The sequence below is a fragment of the Tyto alba genome, unplaced genomic scaffold (genome assembly GCF_018691265.1).
Source record: "Tyto alba isolate M040663 unplaced genomic scaffold, T.alba_DEE_v4.0 Super-Scaffold_9, whole genome shotgun sequence".
NCBI lineage: Eukaryota > Metazoa > Chordata > Aves > Strigiformes > Tytonidae > Tyto > Tyto alba.
Window position 1 is genome coordinate 17,930,247 of NW_024881330.1, and position 13,745 is coordinate 17,943,991.

The following is a 13,745-nucleotide window of genomic DNA, read 5'->3' on the forward strand; positions in this document are numbered from 1 at the left end:
CGTTCCTACTGTATGCACTGCAGATTTCTGAAGGTAAAGAAATCTACATCATACTGCAGGTCTACACTCACGTAGCTTAAATATCATCCAGTATATTAATTAGTGGTGTGCAACATGAAAAATATTCTCTTTTTTAATTGGAATGATAAGTAATTGTGAATAGATGCAATAGTTACAAGAAAAAATTGGGAAGACTCAAAACCTCCGTATTTTGAGATTACTTTAAAGCAGTGTCCACCAAAATCTCATTACTGATACTTTATCGTTTGTACATTTTAATTGACTAAATTATACAAGACTTGAGCAATCTATATGTAAAATATCTGTATGTGCTACTTCCTACATATTGACATAAATGCTGTATCTCGGGCTAATATTGAGCAAACAGATTTTTAAGTAACACCTCAGAGACATGAAACATAAATGATGTCCTAAATTAAAAGACTGATTCATACTGGTATTGTACCATCACTTGAAGAATATATTTTAAGTGAGAATGTGTAAAATGTAATTTAAATGGTTCTGTAGTACTTCTGTAAGGACATAGGTGTCAAAGTAAAAACCTGAGTTGCTGAGATTATGTCTCCTATACATTTGTGGTTGTAAAACTTTAGAAATATGTCCAATTAAATTTAATGACTTCTGCAGCCAGACTGGAACAAGGTTATACTAAGTTAGAAAGTATTTCTGGTTCTGAGGTGGACATATGACTGTTTTAAACAGGTTTGTCATTCCACATGTATGCATATGGTGCCACATGCAAGTGAGATAACTGCTTTGTAACTGGAAATTTATTTAGAAAAAAAATATAATTAAAAAAAAAAATATCGCCACAGGAAATAACGAACATGATAGGACTTAAAAATACAGAATAATGAGTCTGGATTTCCCATAAAGAGAGATTAATGGGTTCTACTCTGCTGGTAGATTTGTTTCACACAAGATGCTCTCACCACTGTAAAATACAGCAAAAATAATTAAAATAAAAATTTAATATTTGGTGTGGTAAATGCTAGTAGTTTGTTTTCCCTGTTGGTCATTGATAGTTTGTTGATGTTCTTCAAAGTATTTTAACAAGATATTCTAGGAACTACATCCCATTATATGATGTGCCTGGGAATGGCAAAGTTATGTCTGTGTATGTGGGCAGGAGGATACTTTCTCCCTTAAGGAAAGATAAAATAATTAACTTTAAAGACTTAAAGTAGTCTAGGCAAAATAGAAGTTTTATAGTGTTAAAAAAAAAAAAATCTGGATTTGGATAAGGGATAGGATAGGTACTTGATATTTAATGTATAATTTCCATAACTCTAGAGATTATTTAATTAGAGACACAGATATCCTTTAAACAGAGATCCTCCTGGAAATGTGGTATCCCCAAGCAGTGCCAAAAGGTGAGTGTCCTAATAATTAAAGCAAAAGCCTGGAATGAAGAATTCTGGGCTTGTCATTAAATTCTTGTGTGACCTGGGGCCATTATCGGATGTCTTAAAGTGCACCTGTCTTGGTGTTTTCTATCATCTACTGCTGGGCTTATTGAGGGGTTCAGAGAGAGTAAGCAAGGATTAAGGAACTCAACCAAAATTTAGATTATCTGAAAACAGTCAATAATTTTTGTAAGTGGGGATATTTTTTCTACAGAAGTTACATGCATTTCCACCTGCCGGAGGTATTATGAAATTAAAATAATTAGTCTTTATAAATTATTTTTAAATCTTTAAATGGAAGTCTTGGTAGATGAAAATATTTTTACTCAAACATGCTACAGTTTTGTGACATATTGTAAGTTAATAATATCTAGAATATGCATTAATTGTAGTTCCTGTTAAGGGCAATATAATATGCTTCTCATTGCACATTTGGGCTTGTAAATGTAATAAAATCCTGTTTTCAAATGGTTGTCTACCTTTATATGCCTAGTAATGTATGTTAATTTTTACCTGTATGTATATTCTCCTGTGAAGATCCAGATCTTATCATTACTTATTTCAGTACTGCTTATTAAATTATTCTAGTTTTCAGAGTATCACCTAAAGAGATGCTAAAAAACTTACGGAACAAAATACAGGCTTATAAGTAAGTGTATACCAGTCTTTGTAAATAAGATTTAAACCCAACATACTGTGACAATTTCTGTATTAATTAAGATATACAAATATTGGTATTTTATTGGGGTTTTTTTAGATAGATGTAGCAAAGTATATATATAAATACATGATCTCATGTCCAAAAGACCTGAAGACTTATGAGTACCAAAAGAAATTTTGCAAACCAATAATCGAAACTATTATCTTAAGAAAAAAATACTTGTGAATTAGAGTATTGTCTAGAGAAATTAGTGAAAAGGAGAACAAATAACTTGGAGCATCTGAAGGCTGGATAGCTGACAATATGGAGAAAATAAAAGATCTGAGAGAAAAATGTTTCTCCAAAATTCTGTACGGACATGATACCACAATGACAGGAGTATCCCTTGCCTTGGAAAAATATATGAAGTGTACAGCTGTCTGACTGCTCACCTTCCTAGTTAAAGTAACGAACACTGCCTTGTTTTTACACATAAAGGAGGACATCTAAGGAATTGTATCCTTGTATAGAGAGAATGACATACACTCTGGTAACATTGGTAGAATTTTTCTAAGCAGAAATGCAGAACATTTTTAAAAGAGTACTGTAGTTTAAGGAATTATAGTCCTTCCAGGTGAGATTCCATGAGAAAGTTTGAAGTTGTCCTTGTCTGTACTAGCACTGACAGTAATGTTTCTCCTCAATAAAGCTGAAAGATTCTGCTGCACTTATCTTTACACAGAACTAGGAAATTTGTATAAGTTTACTTGGAATTTCTTGGGCAGGGTATAAAACTGTTAACTAGATCTTTTCTTCTCCCCCCAAAATTTCCTCCTGCTTTGCAAAATTATATTTGATTGACATAATTATTTTTCTAAAAGTTTGATGCAAAGTACAAACTGTGAAGTGGTATCTCAAATTTCTAACCCAATTTATGTTAATAAAAATGTTTGCTTTTTTTTTTTCATTAAAGAAAAATATGGGAAGCTTGTTCAAAATCTGGTCTATTTTTTTAACCTTATTAAATCTGTTGATTTGCTGCTTTTTCCTTCTATTTCTCCTTATCTTTGACCTACATTACAATGTGATGTTTTGTGAAAATATCACACATGCAATATCTGATATCTGATATAATTTCAATAAACATTCCATCCTTGTAATATAAATTGCCTAGACAGGCAGTGATGACCTGTTCAAATTGGTAAATAGGTAGTATTTTTGTTAAATTTTATTCTTCTTTACAGTTTATATGACACTTCTATATGCATAATTGTTATTGATTTCTTAATATAGGCTTGCATTAACTTTATGGTTTTCACATTTTACCTGGCAGAAAGCACACGTATGCATTGGTAGAATAAGTTTTATCTTTCAGAAAGTGTTTTGTGATTACAAGGGAAACAGAGAAATAAATGCCTCAGGAAGCCAGACATTTAAGTGTGCAAGGCAAGGATATATATTTTACAAAGGAAAAACCTTTACTGACATCAGAGGCTTTTTAATTTAAAGAATTATATTTGTTTTTAAACTAATGCATCAGATTTTTGTCTCCTATGTATATGTAAAGCTCCATTAACTACCATGGTGCTCAATTTATTTTAAATAAATTAAATATATATAGAGAGGTTAAATTTCAGCTATTCAAAATATATTACATAGGCCAGAAAAGAAATTGTACTCTATAAGGAGTATTTCTCCTTTTCCACCTTTGATCATATTAATTTTCCAATACTCACCAGTTACACCTACAGAATTGTTATCCTACATATTTTTGTGCAATAATTGAATCTCTGTATTTATCATCTTTACTTACCTAAATTATTTGACATACTGATCATGGGTTTTTTCTTTCTTCACAGTAATCTCAAATATAAAATTAATGTGAATCTCTGTTAATAACAAAGCTCATAATAACTTTTGAAGAGCAGACTGGAGTATTGAAATGGAAAAAAACTTTCCACCAATTTACTGATTCCTGTCTCCCACCAAGAGCTGATTCCATACTTAGAGGACAATGAGGTCTTATGAATTGTTTTTGTCTGTTACATGTAAAATGAATTAATTATCTTATTTCTGTGTTGACAATGTGACTGACATCATACCTGATTCATAAAGAAAATTTAATTCTCATCAAAAAATGTAGTGACTTAGAAATATAAAAGCCTTATTAACTCTAAATGGTAGATCATACATATTAGTGTGTTGCAATTTGCTTTAAGAGGTGTATTAATCCCTATTTTATGAAGAATATTAAGGGTCAGATTTTGTAGGTCTCATGTTTGTGTTTTACTAGACTGTCACTACTGTCATTGTGTAACTGAAGTAATTGAGTGGATTCAATATGAATCTGTGACCATAAATTGTTAGTGTAAATATGTTTGGTTTTGAAAATATTAGACATCAGTGTCTCTATGTTTATGTATTGCCAAATACTGTATAAAATACTCACATGCACAACCAAAACTAATATTCAAACACATGAATTATCTGGATAGGAATAGTAATCTAATTCATGCTTTCAGATCAGTTCCAAAAAAGAAAGCAAATACTTGCTGAATAATAAAACAAAGCCAGGACAGGAACCCCTGAAGACACAAGAGTAAGCTGGAAAGCAACTGATCTGTTTCTTAATTATAATAATGATTAATTTCCTGATATTCACAACTTTAATATTTCAGTTTCTTTAAAACACAACATCTCAGATTTCAACTAATGATTTGAAGATAGCTTGTATTGCCACAATCTTGACTTGAAGTAGTAGCCAATGAATTTTTACAGACAAAGGCACCAAATATGTCGGTCTTCAAAAAGGTTTCTTATGTCAGAAGGATCTATCCATGGTGAGTGAATCTGAATGATCTGAATGCCTGTGGAAATTCTGTTCTTAGTTCTATTTTGGAAAGAAGTAGCCAGTCACCCATGCAGGTGACAATTAACCATTATCAGGATTGGATGACAGGATTCTCAAATCTTAAATAAGTAGGGACAGATTCAAGAAGTCCAGGAAAAGGTGCTATGTGATGTCAATTTACCACTACATATATTTTTTATAATCTTGCAACTTTCAGTTTATCTGTAAACTCTTGTCATGTTGAATACACTTACTCATGTGAAGAACTGTGTAAATCAAGTGTATGATGCAGTACTTCCAAAATCCAGTGGAAACAGTTTATTTTTTTCATCTTTACTTTCTCTTTACAGCATTGTAAGAATCAGCACAGGGCCATGTGAGGCAGTGCACTCTCAGGTGAACTGTCTTCTGAGCAACTGCTTGAATTCAAAAAGTTTGTCAAAGAACGTTTCAAAACAAAGGATATAGGAAGTATTTATCATTTTCCATAAATGAAACAGTTTATGTAGACCACTTGTTGTGTCTCTGAGAGATTTATCCAATAATCAATAAAAGCTAAACAAATTTTCATCTTAATTTTATAAGTACATACTACACTGCCAGTACCCTGCAGCACTTTAAAGTTTGCAGCAACCGAGAACAGATCTTCATGTGATTGACACAAAATCAGAGGCAGAGACGGGGAAACTGTGATATTTATTGAGATAAAGAATACAGATAATGGGACAAAAGCAAAAATGGGGATATTGAAAGAGAAAATACAGTATTGAGTTTCAGAGGCAAATAAAAATTACTGGTTAAAGAAATCACATAAGAATTTTTTTGATTGTGTTTTATTGGCAAACTGTGGATTATAGAATTGAGCATAAAATATTTGCATATTAGAATATTATACTGTCATATTATAGCAGAACATTGCTTTCACTACAGTTATTGTTGTTCTCTGATATTCACCAAAAAGCACAGGTGTGTTTTGTTCATCACTCACTTGACAAACGCAGTAAGATCAATCATATATAGAGATTAAAACCCTAAAGGTGTACATTTCCCCCCCTTTAACTCCAAATAAATTCAATATTAACCCATAACTTTTCAGTATGTTATGTTGCTGTATCAGAAGCCTTCCTAAACTTCCTAAAGTATAACTAATAGCTTCATATTTTTAACATCTTATGTTTCTATTTTCAGATGAATGAAGATTCCTATATATTATCCCTTATTTTTTCCTCCTTAATCAGACTTTTAAAAACCAAGTGATTTGATTCATTTGTGATTGGGGTTTTTTGGTGTTTTTTTGTTTTTTTTTTTTTTTTTTTTTTTCCTTCTGCATTTCAGACTATAATACTGAAAGCAAATGCCTCTCATGAATACTTAAAATTAGTATGAATAATAGAAATTAGGTGTCAAAGACAACTTTCATGAGGACCGTTCCCCTACAGAATGACATAGCTTTCCTTCAAGATCTCCATTATGTGGCTACCTTGAGAAAAGGCATCAAAGACAACTCGTAACTCTACCACAGCATACATGTAAAGGAGATCTGCTTTATGTCCCAACTCTGTCAATAGGATGGACTCACATGTTCAGATGGGGCCATAGTCTGTGTCTATAGCACTCACGGCTTTTCTCCTCCTGACTTTCTCCCCACACACACATGAGCTGCAAGTCATACATTTTCATATTAAAAACAAAGATGAAAAGCTGTGCTTGGCATTAGTCTCACTCATGACCTCAATGGCTTCAGCTACTGATCATAAATGAGGAGCCTTACTCTCATCTCCCTCCTCTCTCCTTGATTTTAGGCTTCTGGTGTGGCTTTGAGCAGATTCTTTACCAGAGTACTGCTTCTCTGAGAGAGAGAAGTGGTTCGGGTTGGGTTGGAAATAGTGACATTCTTTCTAGAGTCTAATGGGAAGGAAGGAACAAGTCTTCATCCATCAGCAGCTGAATCTGCCTGTGTTCAGTACTGATCAAATAAACACAGTCTGTGAAAGTGTAATATGACTGTATGGTAATTTCATATATTTTAGTGTGATATTTTTTTATTCAATTAAACAGGATGGTTAGCTTCTGCAGGGTTTTTTTTGTGATGTCATAATAACCACTGGAGAAAAAGGATGAGCTCATATTTAGCTGAGATTTCTTGTCAGTTCTACAACTTCATACAGGAAATGTAAACAAATAGTGCATTCAGCAGAGATCTGATTATCAAGGAACTAACAATAAAACTTCTATTGACTTCAGCAGACTACAAATTTAGTGCCTTAAAAATGTCATTCATGAGCAGAAATGATACAGTTTATGGCCTCTGTGTTATTTGTGATGTAAGATGCAACCTACAGTAAGTAAAGATAACTGTTTTTAAGATATGCTACTGTAAATAACCATACAGACTTTGGCTTGGAAATAAATGCCTTGTGTACTCTTTAAAAATAGATAACACTATTTTGTGTAAGTCTAACTTCTACAAGTTTCCTTTGAAGTTTTTAATGTTTCAGCCATTGGTTCAATAAGTTGGACAGTGGTTACAACAGAAAAAATGCTGATATGCCATACGCAAATACATATGCAAAAAAAAATGCACAGTGATCAAAATGATCTTTGTGTTCTACTATATAAACTCTTGTCTATGAAGACATTTTTGAAGTTAATCACATGTTACTTCTTGAAGTGATTTAAAAATAGAACATTTTCTCTTACTGTAGTTATTCTTTTTGCTCCAAATACACTATTTATTTATTTATTTATTTATTTACTTATCTATCTATCTGTCTATCTATCTATCTATCTATCTATCTAATCTGTCTATCTATCTATCTATTAAGATTGTAAGCTTGGACACAAGAGGAAGTCTATTTTACTTAGAATAGATAAACATGAATATTATATTATCTTGCATGAGGTGGTTCTATTTTTGTCAATCACACCTTCATTAGTATCAGTTACAGCTTAGTTTATTAATCTGCTACATGTGTTTTATATGTGAATTAAAAGGTGAACTTTCTTTTTGCAGTCAAGACTTGTGGATCCAATCTTCAGGGACCTGGAGGCACTTTCACATCACCCAATTTTCCATTCCAGTATGACAGCAATGCTCAATGTGTGTGGGTCATCACAGCTATCAATACTAATAAGGTAAGTTTAAAATTCTGGCTTAGCTTAAAAAAAAAAAAAAAACAAAACAAAAAAAACCAAACAAACACAACAAAAGCACATGTAGACAATGACATTTTTCACTAATATGATTTTTCTCTACAGTCCAGCTTCTCTATTTGGTGCATTTCAGACATTTCTAAGAATTGGCTGATAATAGATGGGTATGGACAGATGTTAAAACCTGTTGTTTCCCCTAAGATTGTTTTGGGTTTTGTATGCCAAGTAGATGCTACAATGTTTTTATGTGATTATCTAAATGAACTCCCAGAAGCAACTTCACAATGGTATGAAGCAATGTCATGGGTCCACAAATATTGTGTTATAATCAGTAGAGCTGTTTTGTGTATAAGGTTGTTTATGTCATGTTTGGTCTTGGACTATGTGAGGAATCACTGAAGTTCATGAATTCACTTTCACTTCATGAAGAACTCTTCTAAACTCGTGTAATTTATTTCACTGTCTGAACCACTGTATTAAAATCCTATATACTTTATACCTACACTTTAAAACAAAAGTACTAGGAGTTCTGATAATGCCAGATGAGTCAAAGTAGAGCAGTAAAGCTAAGTTATGGCATCAGTGGTCTTTATATCCAAGAGCTAGACACCTGGCAGCAATGGTCATATTCTATTTCCAGGTGTATCATTTTATTTGAACTGAGTGTAATAGACTTGTTTAGATGTAATAAAGCAAAAATTAACTGTATAGCTCAGGAATATTTTATAAAGGACTAACAACATCTGTGTTTGCTGGTACAGGGGTATATTCTACCTCCTAATTTCTGTCTTATATTGCCATTTGCATCAGACTCCATCAATTGATCAGAGAAGACTAGAAAGCCTACCCCTTTACATCCGAGCCTATCAGAGGACTCAGTGAAAACCTGATTACATTTCAGAAGCATTTCTGCATCTAATCTTACAAAGTCCTATGTGGAAGCCATGATTAAGTTCCACTTTGGAAGAAGAAAAAAGGATATTTAATCAATTGATTAGAATATTCATAATGAAGACAGTAGATGCTTTTGGGGAGGGAAGAAGGGTTGTTCGGTTTATCCTTGTTCCAAGGACTCTTAATCCAATTTATCCAATTTATCGATCATTAAATATGTGTCAACAGTACTTGAAAGATGATGAAGTCTCTGTCCCACAGATGGGCAAAATGTTCGAAAGTAATAGGTAAGAACAATTACTCTAGCCTAAAGAAGCTTTATATTTTTATTTCTTTAATCAAAAATTGTTAGTGAACAAGATGAAATCTGTGCACATCTAGAATTTTTAAAAAAAACTTCTGTCAAATGTGGCAGTAGATGGAATTTAATATTGTATTGTTTGAGGAAATTAAATGCAGCTGTTACAATTTGAACAAGTGCTATAGATGGCTTGAAAACCACCACTGAGCTATTGTACAGAATGCATTTAAGACCTTTTTGGTTATATTTTGCATAAAATAGTTTCCTTTCTTAAATGCAGCAAGGGCATGTCTACATAACAAAACAGCCAAATAAGATTTTCTACATTCTACAAATGGTAGAAGCAAAACTTTGAGCTCACAAACTGGTATGTATCTGCTGGCAAATCACAGGTGATTACAGGTTTAAGATATTAATGACATGAAGCATGTTAAGGATTACTGTTGGGTGGAGGTGTTAGTGGTTTAATGCTACCTTCCTCCCCCCTCCCTGACAATTCACAACATGGTGGTGCAGTGTTCTCTTCAGAACCTCAGAACTTTGTTTTGACCAAAAGTATTTTTCACTGGAGTATTCAAAAACATTATTCTGCAGTATTATTTTACTTACAGGTTTCCAGTTTCTGCTTTTAAGGAACTTTGAATTTAAAGCTGAGTGCAGAAAGTTAAGAAGTGAACAAATGCTTTGTCTCTGGTTGTCAGTGTGGTTCACAGAGTCACAAAATGAGGTTGGAACAGACCTCAGGAGATGGTCCAGTTGAACTCCCCTGCTCAAGCAGGGCCACCTAGAGGCAGTTGGCAAGACGGTCTTGAATATCTTGAAAGATGGTGACTCCACAATCTCTCTGGGCAACCAGTGCTAGTGTTCAGTCACCCTCACAGTGAAAAACTGTTTCCTGATGTTCAGATGGAACCTCCTGTGTTTTAGTTTGTGCCCATTATCTCTGGTCCTGTCACTGAGCACCACTGAAAAGAATTTGGTTCCATCTTCTTTACATCTTTCCTTCAGGTGTTTAAATGCATTAAGATCCCACTGAGCCTTCTCTAGACTAAGCAAGTCCAGCTCTTTCAACCTTCCCTTATGTGAAAGATGCTCCAGACCCTTAATCATCTTAGTCCCTTCACTGGACTCTTCAAGTAGCTGCATGTATCTCTTGTACTGGGGAGGTGCAGTTGTTATGCTTGTTTTCCTTTTTCTCAAAACACTTAACAGGTCAAATTATTCCATGTGTATAAAATCCAGTTCTAATGAAAACAAAATAAACCCCCTTCTTTGTCCGAGGTCATGCCTGTAATAGTTCAAATAAAAGGTTTTCTATAAGTTATTTTATGTTGGATTTTTTTTCTGAAACCGTAAATACTACCAAATAGCATATTAACATAGCATAAAAATTTTCCATGCCCTGGTTGATAAAAATAGATAATCATACACCCAGTTTTAATATTTGAGGATTATCCAGAATTCATATTTGAACCTCTGCTGGCTCAGGAAATATTTCAGTGTACGCATGATTCAGTTTGATTTGATTAGTGCTTATATATTGGATTATATGGTAAGGTTTTGGTAGTATAGGGCTGCAGGGGTGATCTGTGTGAGAAGAAATCAGGAGCTGTCCCCATGTCAGACAAACTTACTCCATTATTAATTGGAAATAAATTAAATTAATATTCCCCAGGTCAAGTTTGTTTTGCCTATGACAATAACAACCTCCCTGTCCTTATCTCAACTCACAAGCCTTTTCACCCCATTTTCTCACTCTGTCCTGTTGAGGGAGAGTGATAGAGTGGCTTGGTGAGCATCTGTCAGTGACAGCAAGACAAGGTTAAATGACCGCAACTTACATATTTATCTGTCTCCTCATGTATTTAAATGCTGTGAAAGTATTGAGGATATAGTAGAAGAATTAAAATGATAGTTAGAACAGGTCACTTATTTAAAATTAAGTATGAACTTTTAAATAAGGCCATAATCAAGAATACCTGTTAGTGGCTGATACATCAGAGAGCTATTTCAGTAATAAGAATGCAAATAAGTAATGTTAGATTAAGAAAGATATTTTAATCCAAAACATGAATGTTGGGCACTGTTCTTGCACTTCTGTGATGTACCACTGAAATGACTAGACTCTGAGAAATCTTAGATTCATCATGGGCATATAGTGCAAGGACTTATACTGTCCATTATAGATATGTTTATAATAGCTTCAGCATTACCCAGAAAACATCATTCTTTGAATGTTATTGGTTGGACATAATTATACCTCTTTGATACTGCAATGAAATGCAGCTTCACAGATAATTATGGGGTTTCTAAAATAGTGGGTAGATAAAAGGTTTACAGTGTTGTCTGAAACAACATTCAGATATGTTTATAGTTTTCAGTATAAATAGAAAAGGTGTCTAGCACTGATTAGAAGCACCTAAACTTGCTGAGATTAAAAGAAAATGGGATCGTTTTACAAGTTAGATCAACTTCTTTTTAGCATATATTGAGGTATTGGCATGTATAAATTTTTTGTTTACATAATCAGTGGTTTAATGTTTTCAGTTTTTATTCATGCTAACATTGCCTTATTGTTCTGAATACAGTAGGGCTTGCCTTGCATAACTTCTAAAGGGCATAACTTCTGATGTTTGCCTTGAAGTCAAAAAAGTCATTGATGTATGATGAAGATTAGCCATTAAGAGTTATTTATAATTGCTACAAGAAATAATGTCATGGTGTTCATTATAACATGGCAATGTTTACAATATTTTATACTGCAGCCATGAGAACCATGAGGATTTATTGTTCCTGGTATTTCAAGACTTATTGATATGGTATTTCAGAGCTTCTTCTGTTGCATCATTTGCAGCAAAACACCTCAGAACTGAGAATCTTCTAAGGGAGAAATCACTAGATGAAAAAAACACTGAAAGGAACTTTAACTTTGGTGTAAATGGGCATTCCTCCCATGTTCACATGCCTATTTCAGGATTGAATCAGGCTAATTTTCTTGAATGGTTTCAGAAGTAAGTTTGATATAGATACAATATAGATGAAAGAAATATTATCCCAGGCAATCATCTGCCTCCTTAGCTTTGTACTGCATTAGAGTTGGTCTCTTGTCTCATACGGTTAACCAGATATGTTGTTCATCTTCAAGCATTGCTGGCAATGAAGCATGACCAAATGCCTCAAACATGGCTAGAGAAGACAGTGAGTTTACTATTGAAAAGTAGAAAAATTAAATAAAAATCAGCTGTGAAAAGAAGGTCATGTAGATAGGAGTCAATAATAAAACTCATTTATAAAGGTGTGCATGTGATGTCAGTGAGATCTGCATATTGTTATTGGTTTTATGCATGTTTTTTTGCATGCTTATTCTTATCAGGGTTCTGTACTGTGAAGATGATCTGTTCAAGAAAAAATAATTAAGATTATTTTAGAAATAAATCTATGATGTGACAAAGCTCTGAATAGATATACAGTGAAAAAAGAAATATGGATAATTTCTACATAACTTTCTAACAGTGAAATGTCTATGGTTTCCTGTATGGTATGGTGCCCAGATAAAAATGTTTGTACTGTTTTGTAGAAGAAAAGTCTTCTGAACTTCTTCAACTGCTGCATATTGAAAGGCATACTCATGTTCTGCTTAAAGTTGAAATATTTCAGGACAGTTGAACAGCTTTCATATAGGAGATTTACAACTGATTTATAGAAAGTTAAGTTTCTAAGAATATTTTACCCAAATATTAAAAAACAAAACAAAACAAAACAAAACAAAACAACAACAAAAAAAAAACAATAACAAAACAAAACCAAAAAATCACCAAAAACATACCAACTAAATACTGAATACTGACATTTATATTACTGTGGTTGTGTAAAAACAAAAAGCAAACCATGAGTTAATCTAAACTAAACAGTACATTTATGGCTTATGTTCTACTTGATGTTCATGAGGATCTCCACTGCCTTTTCTGCAAAACTCCTTTCCAGTCAGTTGTCCCTGAGTGTATACTAGTGCATGAGACTAGTAACATATAGTTTATCCATAGACTAAAATCTCTTCTTAAAAGCAGACAGCAGTTTGCAACCTCTGAGGTGGAAAAGAGAAGCCCAGAGCAGAAGATTTATTTTAATTAGAGATTTGTATAGGAAAACCATAGGTAGAAGAAGCAAAGGATTTCTGATGGGCTTAAGCAAAACAGAGATTTTATATATATATATATATATACACACACACACATATACATATACAGACATGTATACATATATTTAGGCAACAGAAAACATTTTTTTTTTCACACTGGAAGACTGATTCAGTTAATTACAACTGGATAGAAAATATAGAAAAGCATTTCCTGTGAAATCTGTTCTAACACAAACCATAACTTTATCTACTTGTTTTTAAAAAAGAAAGTGTCTTTAAATTTTCTTGCACTAAATACCAAAAATGTCTAAACTTATCAGAGTAAACATTGGGTGGATTGA

The 13,745-nt window shown here is 33.1% G+C and overlaps 1 protein-coding gene across 1 annotated transcript in view; it reads left to right on the plus strand.

The window, feature by feature from the left end:
- Positions 1-13,745, plus strand: part of CSMD3 (CUB and Sushi multiple domains 3) — a 703,442-nt gene that overhangs the window by 299,418 nt on the left and 390,279 nt on the right. The window contains exon 11 of the mRNA XM_042785878.1: positions 7,932-8,053. Coding sequence (XP_042641812.1) covers positions 7,932-8,053 — 122 coding nt within the window. The remainder of the gene's footprint in view (positions 1-7,931; positions 8,054-13,745) is intronic.